The sequence below is a fragment of the Onychostoma macrolepis genome, chromosome 25, assembly GCF_012432095.1.
Source record: "Onychostoma macrolepis isolate SWU-2019 chromosome 25, ASM1243209v1, whole genome shotgun sequence".
Lineage (NCBI taxonomy): Eukaryota > Metazoa > Chordata > Actinopteri > Cypriniformes > Cyprinidae > Onychostoma > Onychostoma macrolepis.
The window spans coordinates 13,649,897-13,670,083 of NC_081179.1; the positions used below are offsets into that span (position 1 = coordinate 13,649,897).

At 38.5% G+C, this 20,187-nt stretch overlaps 2 protein-coding genes across 8 annotated transcripts in view; one reads left to right on the forward strand and one right to left on the reverse strand.

Annotated features, from left to right (window-relative positions):
• Positions 1 to 1,824, forward strand: part of si:dkey-219c3.2 (transcription initiation factor TFIID subunit 4) — a 42,150-nt gene extending 40,326 nt beyond the window's left edge. For both annotated transcript variants that reach the window (XM_058766567.1, XM_058766566.1), the window contains exon 14: positions 213 to 1,824. In XM_058766567.1, coding sequence (XP_058622550.1) covers positions 213 to 386 — 174 coding nt within the window. In that variant the 3' untranslated portion in view covers positions 387 to 1,824. The remainder of the gene's footprint in view (positions 1 to 212) is intronic.
• Positions 1,825 to 2,299: 475 nt separating this feature from the next.
• kctd15a (potassium channel tetramerization domain containing 15a) lies at positions 2,300 to 19,866 on the reverse strand. Of its 6 annotated transcripts, XR_009269390.1 has the most exons (6): positions 16,648 to 17,501; positions 14,197 to 14,372; positions 13,052 to 13,196; positions 8,802 to 9,107; positions 3,954 to 4,581; positions 2,300 to 3,863 (listed from the first exon to the last, which is right to left on the reverse strand). XR_009269390.1 is itself a non-coding variant. In XM_058767598.1 (5 exons), the coding sequence occupies exons 1-5, from the start codon at positions 16,353 to 16,355 to the stop codon at positions 4,423 to 4,425; spliced, it is 798 nt and encodes a 265-aa protein (XP_058623581.1). In that variant the 5' UTR covers positions 16,356 to 17,501; the 3' UTR covers positions 2,300 to 4,422. The 6 variants fall into 6 exon arrangements, 5 of the variants coding, with proteins under 5 accessions (XP_058623581.1, XP_058623583.1, XP_058623582.1 ...); XM_058767598.1 differs by having other exon boundaries at positions 2,300 to 4,581; positions 16,344 to 17,501; XM_058767600.1 differs by lacking the exon at positions 16,648 to 17,501 and adding an exon at positions 19,757 to 19,866 and having other exon boundaries at positions 2,301 to 4,581.
• Positions 19,867 to 20,187: the final 321 nt, after the last annotated feature.

A 20,187-nucleotide genomic window follows, 5' to 3' on the forward strand; every position in this document is an offset into this window, starting at 1 on the left:
GTTGAATAAAAACCAGTCTGGCGTAATACGTTCTTTGAAAATAAGTTGTTGTTTTCTTTCTTTCTTTTTACTGTTTTAAGTTAAACACAAGCACAAAATAATGTAAATTTATTCAATGTTTGTGAGTTTTTATATAGTTTATCAACACGTCATGTCAAAAATGAGTGAACAATGACAACGACCTAATCAGTTCTTTCCTTATTCCCTTTCAGTTTCCTGCGGGCTCCTCCGGATCAGCGACCGGTTCTACCTCATCCTCCTCATCCTCAGTCCGGCAGACCCGTCAGCGCATTACCCGGGTCAACCTCAGGGACTTGATCTTCTGCTTGGAGCAGGAGCGAACCACAGCCAGGTCCATGCTGCTCTACAAGGCTCTTCTGAAGTAGCACTGATCCAGTGAGATGGATGAGATCATCCACGCTAATGGTACTCCACCTGCTTGACTCTCAGTAATATGTTCAAGTCTTCCTCTCCTTCTCCGCATTAATCTCCGGTCTGTGCCTTCAGACTCACCTGTGGCATGTACTCTTTGTGTCATAACGAGCACGTTGCTGTAAATCTTCCAAACGTAGGCATTCTGGAGATGAGAAGGTTCTGGAAAAACCGGCGGCGGCTGTGGACACCATGTAATTTTTTTCACCCCTTTGGGTCACCCTTTTATGGTTTTATTCCCCCGTTGTTTTGGATTCATGAGCCATCATTTTGAGCAATGTTGATCTGGACTGGTTTTATGTTTCAGGATAGAGATTGAGATTTGTTTTATATAAATAGCGGCTGGACTTGTTTTTAACCGAAAGCCTCATTTGCAATAGAGACACTGGAAATGTGAATGCAAAGTTCCTGGTTTTAGAGGTCTAACGAGTCGGGAGTATTTTTAGTAACTTATAAGTAGCGCATCTTTAAGTCTCTGAGGATCCGTGTGGATGTTTTTTTTTGTTTTGTTTTTTTTTTGTTACTGATTTATGCAAAATGAAGAAACTCTGTGTTGTAAAACACTGACTGTCTTTCATCCTATTGGATGGTCTTTTGAAATTCAGTGACAGTTTTGTCTCGCACACTCAGTGTGGGGTTATAGGTGTGTACGGTTTCACTAGTGTCTGCGTTAAGTATACTGTGAAATGGTGCCTTACGTGGCCCTCCTGGGGCACCATTGTTTTTAATCAAATTCACGGCATGGAATTATCTAATATGCTAATACTAATATGCATCGCTTCACCAACGATTCTAGAGCAGGATCTCTCGTAACTTATTTGTGGAGAAATGGCAGGTTGTATGTATTGTTCATTTGACCATTTTTTTAAAATACGTTCAAAATGAGGTGACTTCGACAGACTGCAGTAATGATTTTAAAATACTAATGTCGCATTTTGGATCATGTACTTTTGTGTTTGAAATCAAGTTCACTATAAATTTGGTATCTGTCATTGGGCATTATTTTATGTCTCAAGTACTGAATATTTGTTTATTGCCCTTTATGACATGCAGTAGGAGAGGAAATGACGTGTTCAACATGGACATTTTGGAGCTGTACAGATGTATGTTGGGAGACAGTCAGCGTTCATGTCGTGTGCAATGATTCCTTTGAGATCTGAGGCAAAATCTTTTTCCATCTCTCAGATTGGTTTTAACGCGTATTGTTTGTGCTGGCGTTTGGACAAACAGTATTGTTGATCAAGGGATTGTCTTTTGTCTAAAAAACATATCTATTAGAATTTCTATTTTTGCTAAATTTAACAATTTTTGAATGTTTGGTTGGTTTGGAAAAAAAGTGCTCATCTCTATTAAATTTGTACTTTTGTAAAAGAATAAAGTTCCTAATTATAATTCTGCCAAGACTTTCTTTAATGTTGTTTTACATTTAATATGTGTCACACATGTCAACAACATAACCAGAAAGTAAAGGATCAAATAAATGTGCCCTGATTTCTGGGATGTTTTTTTCCTGTTCACAGATGAGTGAAAACTCGATCAGGTGAGGCTCTATTCTGGTATTTACCGCCCACATTTCATGATTCAGTCAATTTCTGATTTAAAAATGTCAAGTCCTGCCATAATTTTTTTGTAGTTGAATATTTTGTTTGGAAAATGAATTATTGATTGTATTGGGAACTATTCATCCATGTGTCATTCAAAAATTTGGCATTTTTAATCAAAATGTCAATCTTATGTTTAAAGGGAGAGTTCACCCCAAAATGAAAATTCTGTTATTAATTGCTAAAAACCTGTAAGACCTTCGTTTATCTTCGGAACACAAATTAAGATATTTTGGATGAAATCCGAGAGCTTTCTGACCCATTAAATGTATCTTAATTTGTGTTCTGAAGATGAACGAAGGTCTTATGGGTTTGGAACGACATGAGGCTGAATTTTCATTTTTAGGTGAACAAAATTTTAATCAACAGACTTCTCTCTGCTGATACGTGCCATACTTCTCCAATCATTTAGTCTGCTGAAACTCCGCCCCTTTTTCTTAAAATATACTGCAAGTTCAGATCTGCTGATAGGACCAAGTCCCCACAATACGTTTTTTTTTTTCTCTTCTGAAGATTCACTCCAATGTACATTACAATACTAAAAGATCTTCCATTTCATAGCGAGGTTTTTGACTACCCCTGACTATGTTCACTGTCATTTGTATCAAGTTTTTCCGACACATTCACATGCATACTGCCAGTGGTTTAAAATAGGGAAAGAACTCCAACAATTTATTAAAAGTTTGTTTATCAACACCGATTACAAAAAGAATGTGACAATTCAAATAAACACATGCCTGACATACCACTATGATTCATATCAATAATAATCCATTACAAAAAAATGTTTTATTTAAATAATATACATTTGGACCATACTGCAATATACATCTTGACACAACATCCATTAGAGCAGTATTTAAATTAAGATTTATTTAACGTCCGACGCAGCTTCTCTGATAATCATCTTTTTAATGTTCTTGTCCTTGAAATCGAAAACAAAACGGCAGTTGCGCAGCAGCGAGATAAGTTGCATTCAGGGGGGCCTGCAAAGCGTCCGTGAGCCTTTATGTACAACAAATCAAGAAAATCTGAAAAGAAACGCTGGCCAGTTAAGACAACACTTAGCATAACAACATATCTGTGACATTTCAGTGACCCTTCCTTTTGAAATTGCGAGGCAAAGAACTCTTATTAAATGTGCCTTTTTACAACACATTATGCAATTCAGTCTGTTTACCAGCCACCAAGTTAACCTTTCAAGTTTATTCTCCCTCAGTCTCTCTCCGAGTGGCTCTGATTGCGCTGTTTTGCTAAGGGAGAGTGAGTAAAAGGGATTGTGGGAAAGTGACCTTAACTCCTGGAGAGAAGTCTGACCCGTAGCCCCTCTGTCTCTAGGCCTTAAGGGGCACAGTAATTCCCCACTTCTCAAACGGTCTGAGTATCGCCCCCTGAAAGTGCTGTATTCATTAACAATCTGACTAAACTCATTTTTCCAAAAGGTGCCTTCATTAAACAAGATGTTGTTTTGGACACTGTATCTACAAAAGATCTTTACTTTTTAACTGTTTACTCAAAGCAATTATGTATAATGAACTAACGACTAGTTCAGGGCTAGTTTTGAAGAAAACGGGCACCTGAAAAAAAAGTAGAGGATTTAGCGATGCCATCAGAAAAGCTCTCCCACATGAGTCCAGGTTTCCCTTTAGACATGCTCAAACAAAAAGCCTCTCTGCCCAGCGCTGAATGCATTACCAGACTGTCCGCTTTAGCCGCCATGTAGCCTCGAGTCAAAGCGTCTATGCGGCCGAATCCAGACCGCACTTACAACCAAATGACTTCTGAGAACTGCTCTCGTATCCTTCATGTAGTGAGACAACAGCAATAAACCTGTAGGTCATAAAAGAACTGATTTACATAGATGAGACTGGAAAATGAGAACATTAGATATCTAGATTAAAAATGGATCAGAGGACAGACTTTGTATTTTGTGGTTAATTTCGCCCGGGAGCTCGGAGATCAGACTGCTGCATCATTTGAAAGTGTTCTAGCCGGAAGGAGCGCTCGCCATAAACGCAACTTCCTGGTAGAGTTCCTCTTTTCGCTCTTTTATGCACATACAACGGCAAACTTATATGGATCTGAACTGTGGAAATATAGATCTATGAATGCATTTTTCATGACTCAAGCCAAAGAAACGGCTAAAAAGTTCAACTGGAGGTCAGCAGATGAAAAGCCATCCTGTGACTCGCTTGGGTTTGTAAAGCATATTTTGGAGCAGATTTGGGGTCATTTATGAAATACATTTACTAAGATTTGAGTCCTCTTGGAGTCCGAAGAGTTGAAGCAAACTCTTCTTGCAAATTAAGTCTTCTATTTGTCCGCTGGCATTTTTTTTTTTTTTTTTCCGAAAGCAGACTGAGGTGTTTGTGGTTGGCACAAGAGCCGGCTAGTCCAGAGGCTCCTGTTTTATCCTGATGGGCGTGTGGCTGGTCTGACACCGTCTGTCTTCCCGACTCAGGATGTATTCACTGAACTGGGAGGAGTCCACACCCCCGCCGCACGACGCCACCATGTTGAAGCCTTTCTGGAACAGTCTCTCCAGAACCTAGGAGAAACCAGGGACATTATTAGTATATTGTTATAATATGAGAAACTCTGTACTTCATATAGTTGAATTTATAGACCAACAGTTTCTCCATGACCTAGGATAAACAGGGCCATTTTTGAGTATTTTGAGAAGTTTTCCACACAATATGAGAACCTCTGTATCTGTACTACACCTAATTGCGACAAGACACCACCATACCGAACCCTACAGGACCAAGGAGAAACCAGGGACAGTGAGTTTTGAAAATGTATGCTCTTGTACAAACAAATCATAAATGCAATGCTGAACCCTTTTAGAAAAAGTCTCTTCATGATCGAACCCTAACCAGTGGTATTTTGTAGTATTTTGAGATGAACTTTCCCTTAAAATAAATGAACTAAACATGTTTATAGAATGGTATCATCACTTCACATAAATGTATCAAGATGGCTCCAGACTGAAACCATTTGCAATCAGTCTCTACAGGACCTAGCTGGAACCAGTGTTTTTTTTAGTACTTTGAGATTATGCTTTCCAAAAAATAAACTCCTGTACTTCTCGTATCAGCGCTGCACATAATTGCATCAAGACGAAACCTTCTGCAACAGTCTCTCTAGGACCTAAGAGAAACCAAGGTAATTTTCCTCAGCATTTTCAGCTCCATTGAATATGGGAAATTTGGTATGTTTTTTTCGCCACTCTATCAGAGCTTCATAGTTGCATCAGGACAAATTCCATTTTGAAACTTTCTGGAACTGTTACTCCAGGACCCAGGAGAAACCAGTGGAGTTTTATAGTGTTTTGAGATGTTTTCCATAAATTAAGTAATCGCCTATTCATGCAAAGGTATCAGCACTTCGCATAAATGCATCAAGACGGCACCAGACTGAACCCATCTGCAACAGTCTCTACAGGACCTGGAAGAAACCAGGTAGAATTATCAATATTCTGAGATGAAGTTTTTTCAAAGCAAACTCTATTTATGCCTCTCTATCAGTGCTTTATATAGCTGCATCAAGACAAATGCCATGTTGAAACTTTCCGGAGCTTCCCTGTTAGTATCTTGAGAAGTTCTTTGTTCAATTCGAGAAACTCAATATGAGTTTTTGGAGTAAACTATTTATGCTTCACATAATTGCATCAAGATGGCAACCCTTTCTGGCACCATTTGTCCAGGACCTAAGAAAAACCAGGGTCGTTTTATTCAGAGATTTTAAGATGACGTTTCCATAAAATAAACTCTCGTTCATGCTACTCCGTTAGCACTTCAGATAATTGCATTGAGACGATACCTGCAACACTCTCTCTAAGACCTAATAGAAACCACAGAAATTTTTGTCTGTATTTAGAGTTCAAGTTCTCCGTTGAATATGAGAAACTCGGTACGAGTTTTTTTGGAAGTAAACTCCTATTTATGCCACTCTATCAGCACTTCACATAGTTGCATCAAGACACATTTAAAATGTGCAATCTCAGTAACAGTGCTATCAACAACTTCACGCTTGCATTACCCTCAGACGTTTCTCACTCCAGACCATCCACCCGGGATGAGAAGGAGCGAGCAGACATCCCCTGGGCTGTTTACAGGGGTTTGATGCGGAGTCAAATGAGAATAGGCTCCCCCACTGACAGCCCACACTGAAGCCGCCCGGCTCTTTCATTACAAACCCAATACACACAATCTCAGCTACTGTCAGAGATCCCTCACCGACAGCCGTCTCTGGGCGGCCGCTGTCGCTGTCATTCCCGCCGCCGCAAAAAGCCAACGAAATGTTTTATCTGTTGGAGTGCTTGTAGATTTTTTTGAAATTCAATACATGCAGCCTTGAGTATTCACTTACTCCTGCACTTCTTTCAAGTGTGCTTCACATGAAAATGAAAGTTCTGGCTCGGGGCTACAGAGCCAGATAAAAGTCCCTCCGCAAAAAAAAAAAAAAAAAAAGAGAAGACGACGAAGATGAAGGAATCAGTTGAACTGCACAGGGCCTGAGAAAAAATGTCCACCCTTATCCTCACTTTGGAAGTTGAGGCTGCGGAGAAACTTGTAGAGGAAATGAACGCTTCTTACGACTTACGCACAGATGAGGTATAAAAGACATCAGCAGATGATTCAAGGGCCTACCGTGCACAAAGAAAGATTGCGTTTTGAAGCATCTTTTCAAGAACATATATCGACATTAAGGCTCGTGTAAGGTTTCGGTTGCATCAGTGTTACAGAAGCGGTTTTAATACACAAATCGTCTGACTTTGAAGTTCCTTTTTTTTGTGCGATTTTCAAACTTTTTCCAGTGGATTTCGAAAATGTCTTAAAGGGATAGTCCCCCGAAAAATGAAATCTGTATCATGATTTGAAGAAAAGATGATTTGGAAAAATGCCTTCGTATTTGCTGATCATTTAATGAGTTCAGAGTCCATTGGCTTTCATTGTTTGATCAAAAACAGTATCATCGTCTTTTGTATTCTACAGAGTGAAATCTGGGTGAAATACACCTTTAATTTGTATTTAATCCAATACATCCATATCTAGAGCTCTTATTAAAGACAGAATGAACATATGTAGAGTGTCACAAGCCTCTCAAGTATTCAGGCATCGATATCTGAAGGCTTATGATTTTGACATTACACTCACTGCGCTGATGGTTGCATCACTTACTAACTTTCTTACAGTAAACGGCTACAATTTCTTGGCAACAAACTGGCTCTCTCGCTCTGTCTTTTCCCATATCTCTCGTCCTCTGTCATTCCTCTCTGATCTATCTTCTCATATTTCATAGGTGGGTTTTTGCGAACACCCGAGATGTGTGACAAAGACGCACTTTAAAAAAAAAATCCACCCGCATGATTCAGTCGGTTAAGTACGCAAAAAAAATAAGTGTTATCAGGCACACTAATTAGTTATACAGTAAGTCAATTAGGCGTGTGTAAAAAAGTAGCGTAAACCAGTTTAGGTTGTTCAAAGAAACCAAAGTACAGTATTAAAAATGTAGCATGTGTGTTTAAAACGCTTCAGGCACAGAAATGTTGGAGCACTTTTTCAAACGGAGAGATTTGTCTTAAGGACGAGTTAAAAATAAATTATGCATATCATTTCCCTCTCTTCTCCTCTCGGTTTCATGACTACATATTCCCCACATTAGCATCGCCTCCAGGGTTCAAGGTACCGGACATTATAAAACGTATGTATGTGGATGTGTCTGTGTGCACGCCGGGATGCGTGTCTGTTTTAGCGCCTTTCAAACAGCCAAATCGTGGAGTATGTGAGAAGGTGACATGGGGCATAACTGCACCTCTGCAGCTGTGGAGCCACACCTTCATCCACACCTGCCTCTACTGCATCTTGCACCCTCGCACATCTCGTCTGGCTGGCAGGGAGCAGTCAAGCTGTCTCCGAGACACATCGGCACAGCACGCTCAATATCCCAGCCATCAACTAAAGTCAAAACTTTCAAGTTCAGCAGTGACTGACAGTATTATTTAGCCTAATTTAAAAATGTCATTTCAATATTTAAATTTTAATTATGAATTTAATTTTTTTGGACCATTTTTGGGAATTTTGATGTTGCATTCCAGGTTCAAACCAGCATTTCCAATTTTTTCATTGTGACATTAATCACATTTTCCTCCAAAATCTTCATTACCATAATGTGTCTGGATATTTTACACGCTTTATTGCAACAGATTCTTATAATTTTTTAGTATAAGTATACACTGCCATTTAAAAGATTTTTTTTGTTTATTTGAAAGAACTAATATATTTATTCAGCATGAATAAATTAACTTCATCATGAGTGACAGTAAAGACATTTATTAAGTTACAAAATATTTATATTTCAAATAAATGCTGTTCTTTTAAACTTTCTATTTATCAAAAATCAGCACCCCAACTGTTTTCAACACTGATGATAAGAGATATTTTTTGAGCAACAATTCAGCATATTAGAATGATTTCTGAAGGATCATGTGACACTGAAGACTGGAGGAATGGCTGCTGGAAATTAGGCTTTGCCATCTCAGGAGTAAATTACATTTTAAAATATAATCTACTAGAAAACAGTTGTTTTAATTTGTAATAATATTTTACTGCTGTGTTTTAGTGCATTTTTGATCAAATAAATGCAGCTATGGTGAGCATAAGAGACTTCTTTCAAAAACATAAAAAAAATCTTACTGACCCCCAGTTTCTGAACGGTAGTGTATTAGTCAGTGATGATAGTATTAGATCAATGACAGTACTGTACCTGCACAGAGTTGAGCCTGCAGTAGCCATTCAGTGGAAAGCGAATAACATGGGTTGGATCCTGGTTCCAGCCGGCGTTGACTGAATTGCACATGACGTCCCCTGTCTCTGGGAAAATTTCCTCTATGAGGGCCTTGTCCCCACTGATGGCAATCCTCTCGCCCAGGTCAGGGGTCACCCGCACCACCAGGCACTCGCAGGGCTGAGCCGCCCGCCGCTGCTCCCGGTCCTGCTTCCAGCGCTCCAGCTCTTTCACCATGGGCGTCAGCTGGTAATACCGAGCCTCCTCGTACAGCAGCTGGAACTCCTGCGGGAACAACACATGGAAGTGAATGTATGCACGGAAAGAAGGAAAGAAACACAAATAATCCATCCAGCAAATGATTGAATGAGCAGACAAAACAACGTAAGAACACATAAATGAATGAGCAAACAAAACAACAACTCGCTGAGCAAATGAACAAACAAGTGGGTGAACAAATAAGAAAACAAACAAATGTACAAAGTAATGACTGAACAAACAGGGAAAATTAACCAGCTATTGAGTGAGTGACCAAAAAACAACCCACTGAGCAAATGAATGAACAAGGACATAAACAAACAAACCACCAAGTGAGAGAAAGAATGAACAAGCAAACAAACCACCAAGATGGCGAAGGAATGAGCAAACATTTACATTTACATTTAGTCATTTAGCAGACGCTTTTATCCAAAGCGACTTACAATTGGGGAATACATAGAGCGATTAATCTTGAAGAGGCAATCAGACATACGAAGTGCTTGCAACACCAAGTCTCAGGCATTGTTCAAATAAATACAAACTACCAAAGGAAGGAATAAGTAAAGAAAATTTTTTTTTTTTTAAAAAAAAAAAAAAAAAAAAAAAAAACACCAAGTGAGTGAACGGATGAGCAAACAAACAAACAAACCATCAAGTGAGCAAATGAATGGCCATACAAAATAAACAAACAAATGCACAAACAAACCATTAACCAAATAAATAACCGAGCAAGCAAACCACCAAGTGAAAGAACAGAAACAAGCAAAAAAAAGAAATAATTATTTTCCACATTTATAGTGATTGCTACTCCATCACTATAAAGATATTTTTAAATTTAAATTCTCCACTAGGAAAGACATGATGGACTAATAATATCAGAAAACAACAGAAGAAATTCAATACCACATGATGATTGAATATTGCATGTTTCAAAGCACATGTCGTTTAGCATTGAGCATGAACTCAGACCAACACATGGAGCAATTGTGCCCATCTGACCCGTCTTTAGCCAGGACAGGGCGAGGGGTGGGGGGGGGTTAAGCCCCCCGGCTCTCCCCTCACTCACAGACTCTCTGGTCGGACAGCACAGATTGCTGCCTCTGCCTGAGGCGTCCTTCACCCTCCAGCACATTTACCCCACTTACACTCGCCTTTCATTCACCACTAAACCAGATGGCAACATGCCTCAGTCCTGCCATTACAAACACTGCAAACATGAAAATATTAACATTTTTACTTGGTGGTATAGGCATATATCGAGGAAAACGAATGATAAACCAAAGTTAGCAGTATTACTTTAACTAAAATTTAAATAACTTTAAATAAAATTCATGCAGTATTGCACATACTCAAGAGTTTCTTATCTTCATTTTTACCAATACTACAAGTTTGATTTGAAGAAAAACATCTAAATATGAAACCTGATGTTCTGTTGATACTTACTTTGTTTTTAAATTTTAAAATAATAATACAAATTATATACGTAGGGTTAATTCATGTTAACTGGGACATTTTTCCAGTCATTTTGAATTCAATCTAAATATATCAACTGAAGTAAAACTAAAATCATAAAAACCATTTCTGTTACTTGAAACAAAATAAAATTGAAACAATTTTTAGTTAGTTGCCAAGGCAATGTTTCTCATTTTTGTTTAGTTTATCTTCAGGTACTAAAATAACTAAAACTAAAAATGAATAAAACACATTTAAAAAAAAAACAACAACAACTATTAAATATGACAAAACACACACACAAAAATCATAATATATATAATACATTATTTAAAAATTTTAGGATTGGGATGAAAATGATGAAGATTGTATATACAAATAATACATAAACTCTTTTAATAAGTTCCTTTGACCTATTAAAAGCCCAATAAAATTAAAGCTTCTTATATAATATTAATAGTAGTTTGATATTATTAAAGCAAACATTTTCAAGGGAAAAAAAAATTCTGGAAATGTTTGAAATTACGTGAAATATACCTGGGGTCTTGAGACCCCAAACAATGAGGTAAATTATTTCATGCAGGATGTTTGATGGATGTTATCAAGTTCAGATTTTGCCAGTTCTCATTAGATTAGGAAAAGTCATGAAGCGTTAACCTGATACTTCAATGTTAATGTTTTCCAAGATATTAAAAGGGCCTTGGGGTCTCTCAGACCCCAAACATGAGGCCCGAAAGCCATTTCTGCTCCAAACTCTGATAGCATTCTTGGGTTGTGTGCCTGGTGGCCGTGAGAGATAGCTGTGATCTCGACCCTGCTGGCTCTTCATCCCCACCCTGTAAGACTACTCATTCCACTGCAGGCTACGCCACGGAGAACAATAGCACCGACCATCTCAGACACAACGCTCTTTTACAATTACCACAAGAAAAGGAGTTGTTTTCTTACCCACACCCCTCCCTCAGCCTCTCTTCTTTCTCTCCCTCTTTATTCCCTATGTTCCTTTCTTTAGCCCATACTGGTGCTGACAACATGGATACAGAGACTTTAGGCCTTCGGGCTCTTGCTAATTCAAAGAAAAACAAGCTGCGCTTCTTTCCCAGGTCTGCAGCGAAAGCTGGGTATGTTTTAACAGGGCTCCTTCAGTGACTCACTTTTGGGAAAGAGAATGTTAAAGCAACGGCCCACAGAAGAGCGAATTTAGTCTTTAGGCCATATCCATATGGACAAATGAAGCTGGATGCGCTGCACGCTTTTCAAGCGCAAACTCTTCTAGAAGAACAAAATGGAGTCAATTAAGCCAATAAGTCAAGTCTAATGAATTCACGGACGTAACAGACATCTGGGAGGAGACCAAACGTATCCCATCACCTCTCACAGGAGGTGCTGCTCCATCTGACAACATGCATCGTTCGCTTACGTACAGCTTCACCTGAAACTATTCCGAGTTTTCCCGCTCTCGCAGGTCAAGGCATGGTGAGGTTTGATAGGCGAAAAGTTACATAATGGGATGTAATGATGTGCCTCTGTGCAGTTACATATTTTATGTTCTGTTATCAAACGGTCTCACGCAGTGGAGGAAAGCTAGCCACAAGCCTGAGGCACAATGACTAGTCTCACACTAATTAATCCCATTGACACAAATACCTTTACCCATCTGATTTTTGACTGAGGCGGGCATAATACTTCACCAACTTATCTACTGGCATTGAAGAAAAGACTCCGAAATTACATTTCACACTATTTTGAGTCCAACTTTAAACTTCATCTTAGACTTTAGGGTTCTTTGTTATTCAGTTTTTTATTTTATTTCATTTTGCTATAAATGTTTGCGAATTTACACATTAGAATTTAGTTTTTATTTTTATGTTACTTTATTTTGTTTTGCTATAAATATACTTGGCATTCGCAGGCCAAGTTGGAAAGTTTTCTACCAAAATGCAAAGGAATGACTAAGACCAAGAAGCATGTTTGAAATCAGAAATTGTACTGCACACTATTTTGAGTCTGAGTTTCCTTAGACTTTTTTTCTATTCTATTTTTATTTTATTTCATTTTGCTATACATTTATAGCAAAAGAAAATAAATAGCAATATAAATGTACTTTGCCAATGTGGAAAGCTTCACTTCCTCACTTCCTGCCTGCCATCTTTACCAGCAAAAATGTCATACAACAAAAATGCAATTGCTCAGGTTTGTGAAGCTTCATCTCAAGATGATCCGAGGCAATTTTAGTGAAGACTGCAGAAACTTTGCAAGCAATGTCCCAAAAAAAGGATACATAAATCTGTTCAAAATGGCACATGACAAACCTTGGAAATTGATAATCGTAGTATTCAACAAGCATCCAGGAATATTTGAGACATAAAGCTTAAGATAATTCCGAACACATGGAAATGGAATAAAACTGTCTGGGTCCTTCCTGCGTGTTTCAGCTGAAGGCTATTGACGTGATGCTAAAAGAGGAACTAAATGAAAGTTTTGACCTGCTAAAGAGACACTGGGAATGTGAACGTTACCTTGAAGTCGTCAGGAAGAAGCAGTTTGCTGGTTCTCAGGTAGCTCAGGATATAGCGGAATATCTCTCCATCTCTGTCGATAAAATAATGCTGCTTCAGACTGTCCAAAACAATCGGTTCTGTGCCGTTGAACAGGCGACTGATTCTAGAGGGGAAAAAAGTTAAATCAATGATTTTCAATTTAAAGAAGTATTTTGTTTTAAAGTTTTATGCAAGCACTACACTACATTAAAAATGATTCTCTAAAAAACTGCTTTCACTTCACATTTTACATTTGAAATAAGTTTAACGGCAAACGTACAAGTTGATTATTTAACCTGATTTAATTGCTGGAATGGGGTCAAGCGTTTGGAATTATGTCGTACGCTATTTCTGTTCTTCGGATGAATCGACTTTATCTTTGCAAAATGTTCTTATTTCATTCTCTCATCCTATTTCATTCTTCCGTTCTTTCTTTCTCTCCCTCATTCTGGAAACCGATGCAAAACACTTAATAAGAAAACCAATTCCCCCTTTTGTGCCTCGGGTGGTCCTTTTCTCATATGGTCTTGCCGTTCCCCCAGTTAGAATTTCACCATATAGCTTTAGGCAATCTTAGTTTTTCATCTCAGCCTCTCTTTTTTTTCCTCCAAAAAGCAATTAAAATGCTGCCTGCTTTTCACCCTCCCCCCATTTTCCTCTCCTCCCTCCTTCCCATTGCTCTCTCGCTCCATATCCATTAATAAATCAGAGCGAGCCACGCTCTCTGTTAACCTGAACAGATGTGGCAAAGCTCTCACACTCTTTTCCCGTCTTATACACACACACACACACAAACGTCTCTAACAGGTGGTGTCCCTTCACCTCACTTTATCCGCAAACCTCCGTTTGATTACAGTTGGGATAGAAGCATCAGGTAGGAATTGCATGACTCTACAAGTGGCTTTTAAGTCATTTAAAAGTAGAGCATTTTAATGCATCGCTCTATTTATACATGAATGCATTGCTAAATTGAGAACATTTAGGTTGTTACAAAAGCAAAAATGAAGTTGGACCACAGAACTACAACATAACTTCTCACGACAGCTAAACATGACAACGACACAGTTTTACATCATAAACCCCCCCAAAAAATGGTTAGCAAATCAAATCACAACAGGTCTTACCTGGAGTCTGGGTATTTGGTGAGGGTGGCAAGACTGCTGGTGTACATGTGCCCGCCTACGTCAATGTGGACTGGAGCGTTCGATTTAGTCAGCTGAGCCGGCAGTGGGATTCCCTGAGCGGCCAGAGGAGACACTGGGGACCGGGTCAAAGACAGCCGAGACATGCTCCTTCCCTCCTGTACAAACAGCACAGTATCAAATAAACAGCTCCTGGTTCCCCTCTCCCCTTCAATCTCCGAGATCTAAGGTGCGATTCTGGCCTGCAAGCACACAGGAGATCACTTTTACATCTTCCCTTAAATTGCGTTTTTACCTTAAGAATTAGCACCACAAGTCTAATTAAGAAAATTTGCCTGCCGTTTTTTTCCCCTCCTTTTTTCATAGAACCGGAGGGGAGAAATGGAGTGATGCTTATTAGCGAGCACGAAAGGGAGAGAGGGAGAGAAGGAGAGCGAGAGAGAGAGAGGGATGGATCCTAGTACTGTAGGTGTCTACCTCCAGGGAAAGAGAGGGAAAAAGTGTAAACTCCTAATTAAAGATATTGGGCGAATGTGTGAGACGCAAAACACCTCTTCACCAACAGCTTTTGAGTTCTTTAAAAGTTTCTGAGAGCAAATGAATCAACATTTTGAATTGAAGCCAAAAATGAGGGTAAACTCCCACAAGGTCAAATATAAAAATCTAAATGATGCTGCGTCATAGTAAAGTTTCAGTCAGTGCAAAAGGTTCTAAATCATGCAACATTAAGATATTTGAAGTCATTGTCCTCTCCTGAGTAATTACAGCTCTACATTAAAACCACAGGGACCATGATGCTCGACTGCTACTGTGGCATGAATCAACCTTTGTTTGGAATAACGAACAATTCTGCCTAAACAGATGGTTAAAACCCCATTTCCAGAGGCACAATGCCTGGAGCAATGTGTGTCCATGGTTCACATCACAGACTTACATAGCCCTGTATAGGATGATGTACCTTGTGTTTACCCTTTGGTTTCAAATTAAATCTCAAAAATGAAATTGGTCAGCTATAGTAAAGTTTTAAAATGTTATTTTTTATAAAAGACAAAGAACTGAAATATTATGAGGAGTAGGCTACAATATATATATACATACACACACACACACTGGATTTCTGGCCTAGGTTGAACTGCCCCACTTTTCACAATATTAAAAAATCAATCAGTGAATCTACAGCACCACGGCTAATATATATATATATATATATATATATTTTTTTTTTTTTTTTTTTTTTTTGAGTGTTTGCGTTTGACTAAATTAAAACACCGAGAACCGCGAAATAATGTCAATAAATCTTACATTTCTAGTAAAATCCGAAAAGCAAACAATCAACTATACAAGTCCACAACGAAAAAGTGACTCTTATGAGCCGGTTCTTTTAATGAATCACTCAAAAAGAATCATAACTTAGAATCAGTCTGACAGATTCTTCTCTGAATGAACGCTGAATCCATCAAAGCAGTATGAATCAACATCTCACTCAATTAGTAAGTGCAAGTAATCATTAGTTTTAGTGATGTCCGTCTCGAAATTGCCCTGCCCTGAAATTTACGAACTGTAACGTTCGTAAATTTCATAAATAGGCCTATATGAAATTTATATTCAGTATCATGTTTAGGTTCAGTAATTTTACTCTAATGGCAATGTATAGGTCCTTTCTTGTGCATTTAAAGTGAAATAACTGAACATAAATACAAGAGCCTGATAAAAAAAAAAATGCTCATTTTAGAAGAACATTTTAGACTGCACCTAGGCTTTTGTATCTGAACTCTTCTCACACACACACACACATATATTTCAATATATATATATATATATATATATATATATATACTATGTCGGAAGCAAACGTTAAGAGTGTGAGTGAAAAATGAGACATCATCAAAGACAGAAATAATAGTTTGTGATGTCAAAAACTGCGCCAGGTCCCCGGAGTGCGTAAAATAGCCCTACAACTCTCTGTACCGCACTTCCTGTACGCAATGGGCATACAGTAGTGCTCTGACCTCTCATTGTATACTCAAATCAGCCCTCCCTGATCTAAAACTGCAAAAGCACGACACACTGAGAACGAACGCAAAGATGCACTAGAGAAACATCCGAGAATTTGACAGAATCCACCGTACCGTTTCAAACATTTTAGGATGTCCGACGCAATCTGTGGAGGATTCTAGCAGATAGTCTCTGATGAAGGTTGCTCGTCCTTTAGAAAGAACTTTTTCGTAATATTTTCTCGGCACTCCAAGAGCTCTTCGTACAGAATCCGGAGACAATTCCGTTCAGAATCCAGCGAAATCTAACGCCGGTGAAAACGCAGCGCTATATAGGTCGCTGTGGCTTTAAAAACTCGCTTAAAACACAGACCATAGACTGCTATAGACACTTTCCACAAAAGCTACACAGGGGAGTCAGTCAAGGCTGCGTCCTTACCTTGGAAGACATAGCTGTAAATGTATCTTCAGCCCTCTTTAAAACATGAGATCGATCGTGGCGTGTCTTAGCCTCGCTTTTTTTCTTTCTTGCTCCTTTTTTGTTGAAGCGTGAGAGTGCGTTGAAGGCACAGCGTTCCAGCCCGAATAACAGAGGACAGCTGAACAAGAATTCTTGCTCAAGGCTCTCCAAACGCCCCGGGGCAGGATTAGGCTACAATTAGCTCAACCCTGCCTGAGCTGGGGCGAGTTACAAGAACAACATTTGATCTTGCTATTCACATTTGGAAGTATGCGTATATGTGTGTTTTAATCGCATTTATTGACATTTACTTGCCGGGTCTGAACAAAGATACAGTATGTGCATGCGCCAGGATAACGGTTTATAGGTTACCTGTGTGCATGTCTTTGATTAACCTTCAGCGAGCAAAAGAGAAACACTCTTTTGTTTTAAACGGCATTACATACACTGAATTATGATTTATGAATTCTGTAATTTTTTCCCGGTCTTTTTGATTTATGTTTCTTTTCCAGACATTCCTTACAGCCTTAACAGAATTTATCTTCTTAATTTGGTTTAATACGTTTCTCTCAGCATTCTAATAATGTTCTGCTGGCCATGAAAACTAAATGACGAATATCGATATGCATTGTGCCTCTGCAAAAGGCGCCCACACAACCGCCTCGAGCCAAACGCGCCATTTCAATTTTTTGCGCGCGGCTAGATAGAGATGTCTGCCTTGATGGCACACAGCTTTCAGGTGGAAGACAGGCTCATTGTGGCTGAAAACATTTTTACAAAAAGGATACTTGACAGGTTTAGACCACTGTAATATTGTTCCCATTCTCCTTAAAATGTTCTGTACCTTGACATCTGGCGCCAACCAGTGACCAAACTAAACGCAGCGAATTAAAAAAAAAAAAAGATACATTGTTACAACATTACCAAAACGTTTCCTTAGGTAACGTAGCACGATAACGCCAGCTAAAAAAATAATGCAGCTAAAATAGAATGTTTTAGTAATGGTCTCAAAATATCTTAAGGGTAAGATGCCCTCAAACATCAGTATAACGTCAGATGTCAATACAACGAATGTTTATGATGAAAATAAAACATACCAGACGCTTTGGGTATATTAACGCGCGCATTTAAATGAAACATTGACCTTAAAACGCTTTTAAAACGCAGTTGTAGTAGGCTATGTTGGGAATTCAAATAACCTACGAAGAGAACAAATTACGAATTAAGATTTCCATAGCCTAATTACATAAATAGGCCTATATAGCAATGCATTTCAGTTCCGTTTTCAGTTGTGCAAAGGGGAAACATGATAGAACCCTTTCATTTTCTTGTCACAAATTTGAATTTAAAAAATGTATTTTCCAATTACCTTCAGTAATCTTTTGGCACACAGCTAATGTTATCACCTTCGACATAATAGCCCACATTCTCGAGTGAAAACACAGCAAAGCAAATCTGTTTGTATACAGGAATATGTTGCAAACTATTTGGACTTAACAACCGAATTTTTCTCGCCTTTGGCTGAAATTAGTTTCCCACATCAGACGAGCAGCAGGAAGACAAGATATTTTTGTTCAATTAAAGGAACAAGCCCGGAGTTAGTTCAATTACTTGACGCTGGAGGAAGATGTAAATTTAAAGATTTAAATAGCTTAGAATGTTGCCTCCAGCGCCTGCACTTCATTTCCTTAATTTACAGAGAGATGAGGGGAGTAATGGTTATCCCAATGATGTGCATCATGCCAACAAAACTATATATCCGAGTAACACTTACTATCCCTGGTCTTACAGTGGAGCTTATATTCAAGCGAGTCAAATAAAACAGCCTGAAGACAGAAAAACAAAAGCATCCTGCTAATCAATAGCAACTAAAGCTAAATCTAAAACTTTCACAATTCACACGAACTCATTTCGCCTCAGTGGTCCGTAGGACTTTATTAACATTAATATTAACATTGTTAATTCATAACCACTAATAGTATTTAAATTACAGTGTTAAAATTTAAATGATATTATTTAAATTATGTAGCCACTTATTTTTTATGTATATGTATTTCTAGTATGATTAATTATTACACATTTGGAGGCACGAGCCACTGTTTTGCCAAGAGAGACAGCTGTGATACCTGTGCAACATTCATAAATGCACAAATAAATCTACATATTCCCTTTTGGAAGTAGTTTTCAAATGATGCCCGTGTTCCTCATTGGACCACAGCGCCATCTCCTGGACGTGACTCGCCACGTCAAACATCTCACCTTCTCACCTGAAACAACTTTCAACATTTTTGATGCGGTTGCATTTTGTCTACACTTCTTTTGGTAATTAGATTTTCCAGAGTCTTTTTGTAATAACTTAATTTGTAAAAGTTAGTTCAGAGCTTATTCTCTTGCCTTCAGCTCCTTCCATTCCAAAACCCAATCATACGGAAAGACTAATTTTTCTCTTACCCCCCTCCTTTTTAAATATGATTTTGGTGCTGAAGAAAGAAAAATGAGGATTTTCTTTGTTCTGTCTTCCACGTGACAAATGGTAGCTGATTTGATGTGCCCTTTGAGTCTGTAGATTGTGAGAGAGAACAGGATGTCAAAGCCCCAGGCCCTGTGAGATAAGGAGGGGGTAACGAGGGGGTGGAGCTAAAAAAGCCGCAGTTGCTCCAGGCGGCAGAGGACTTATTGGAGTGGGAGGACAAGATGTAAAGATCAACACCAGTTTTGACTGCTGCAAGAGGGGGGTTGCAGCTTTTGTTTCCAAAACTGGGGTGAAGTAGCAGAAAAATAACAACACTATAACCTGTCTGTCTGTCTGTGTGTGTGTGTACAGATTTTAAATAATTATTTTATTAATCTTAATTGTATCTCGATGCGTCCGATAGAAAAAAATGTTTAACCCATTACACAACAATCAGCCTAGAAACAAGACGAACACTGCTATATAACATTACAGTAATATTAATACTTACTAATACTAAGGTCAGTTTCACTACAGTTGATAAGCGCAAGATGATGCCAGTCGCGTTTGTATGAAACGAGAGTCGTGAAAGTAGCGCCGGTTTCATTATTATATTAGGCTACTGGCGCAACTCACCAATCAGAAGTAAGCATTCCTGAGCGCCCTGTAGGAATATAGTACATTACTTCCACTTTATTTTTAAATTAAGAGCGGGAGCGGCCATTTTTAACTTGAATGTGCGAGGCTTCCGGTGTCATCAACTTCCAAGTTATTTTAGCGGCAAAAACAGTCCTTCATGCTGCTTGATTTTACAAGCTAGTAGGCTATTTCTTATGTTATTTTTAATTTATCATAATAGTTATATAAATACACTGGCTTGTTGTGTAAATACTTACCGTTTACTGCACTTTGTTATTCTTCTGGTTACATTATTAGTGGCTAATGAATCAAAAGTATTGCAGATTCACCAGAAATAGCTTACTTCCGCAATGAAAAATAAATCGGATAACAATCAAAAATATGTTACTGACCTTCAAACAAAGGGTGAAAGATGTGAGGATGTGATG

What these genes read in the sequence shown, in the direction of transcription:
- kctd15a (XM_058767598.1), bottom strand. An exon ending in ACCAAATACCCAGACTCCAG is followed by an intron (nt 13,197 to 14,196) that starts GTAAGACCTGTT and finishes TTTCCCCTCTAG; the next exon opens with AATCAGTCGCCTGTTCAACG. An exon ending in TTCTTCCTGACGACTTCAAG is followed by an intron (nt 9,108 to 13,051) that starts GTAACGTTCACA and finishes TTGTTCCCGCAG; the next exon opens with GAGTTCCAGCTGCTGTACGA.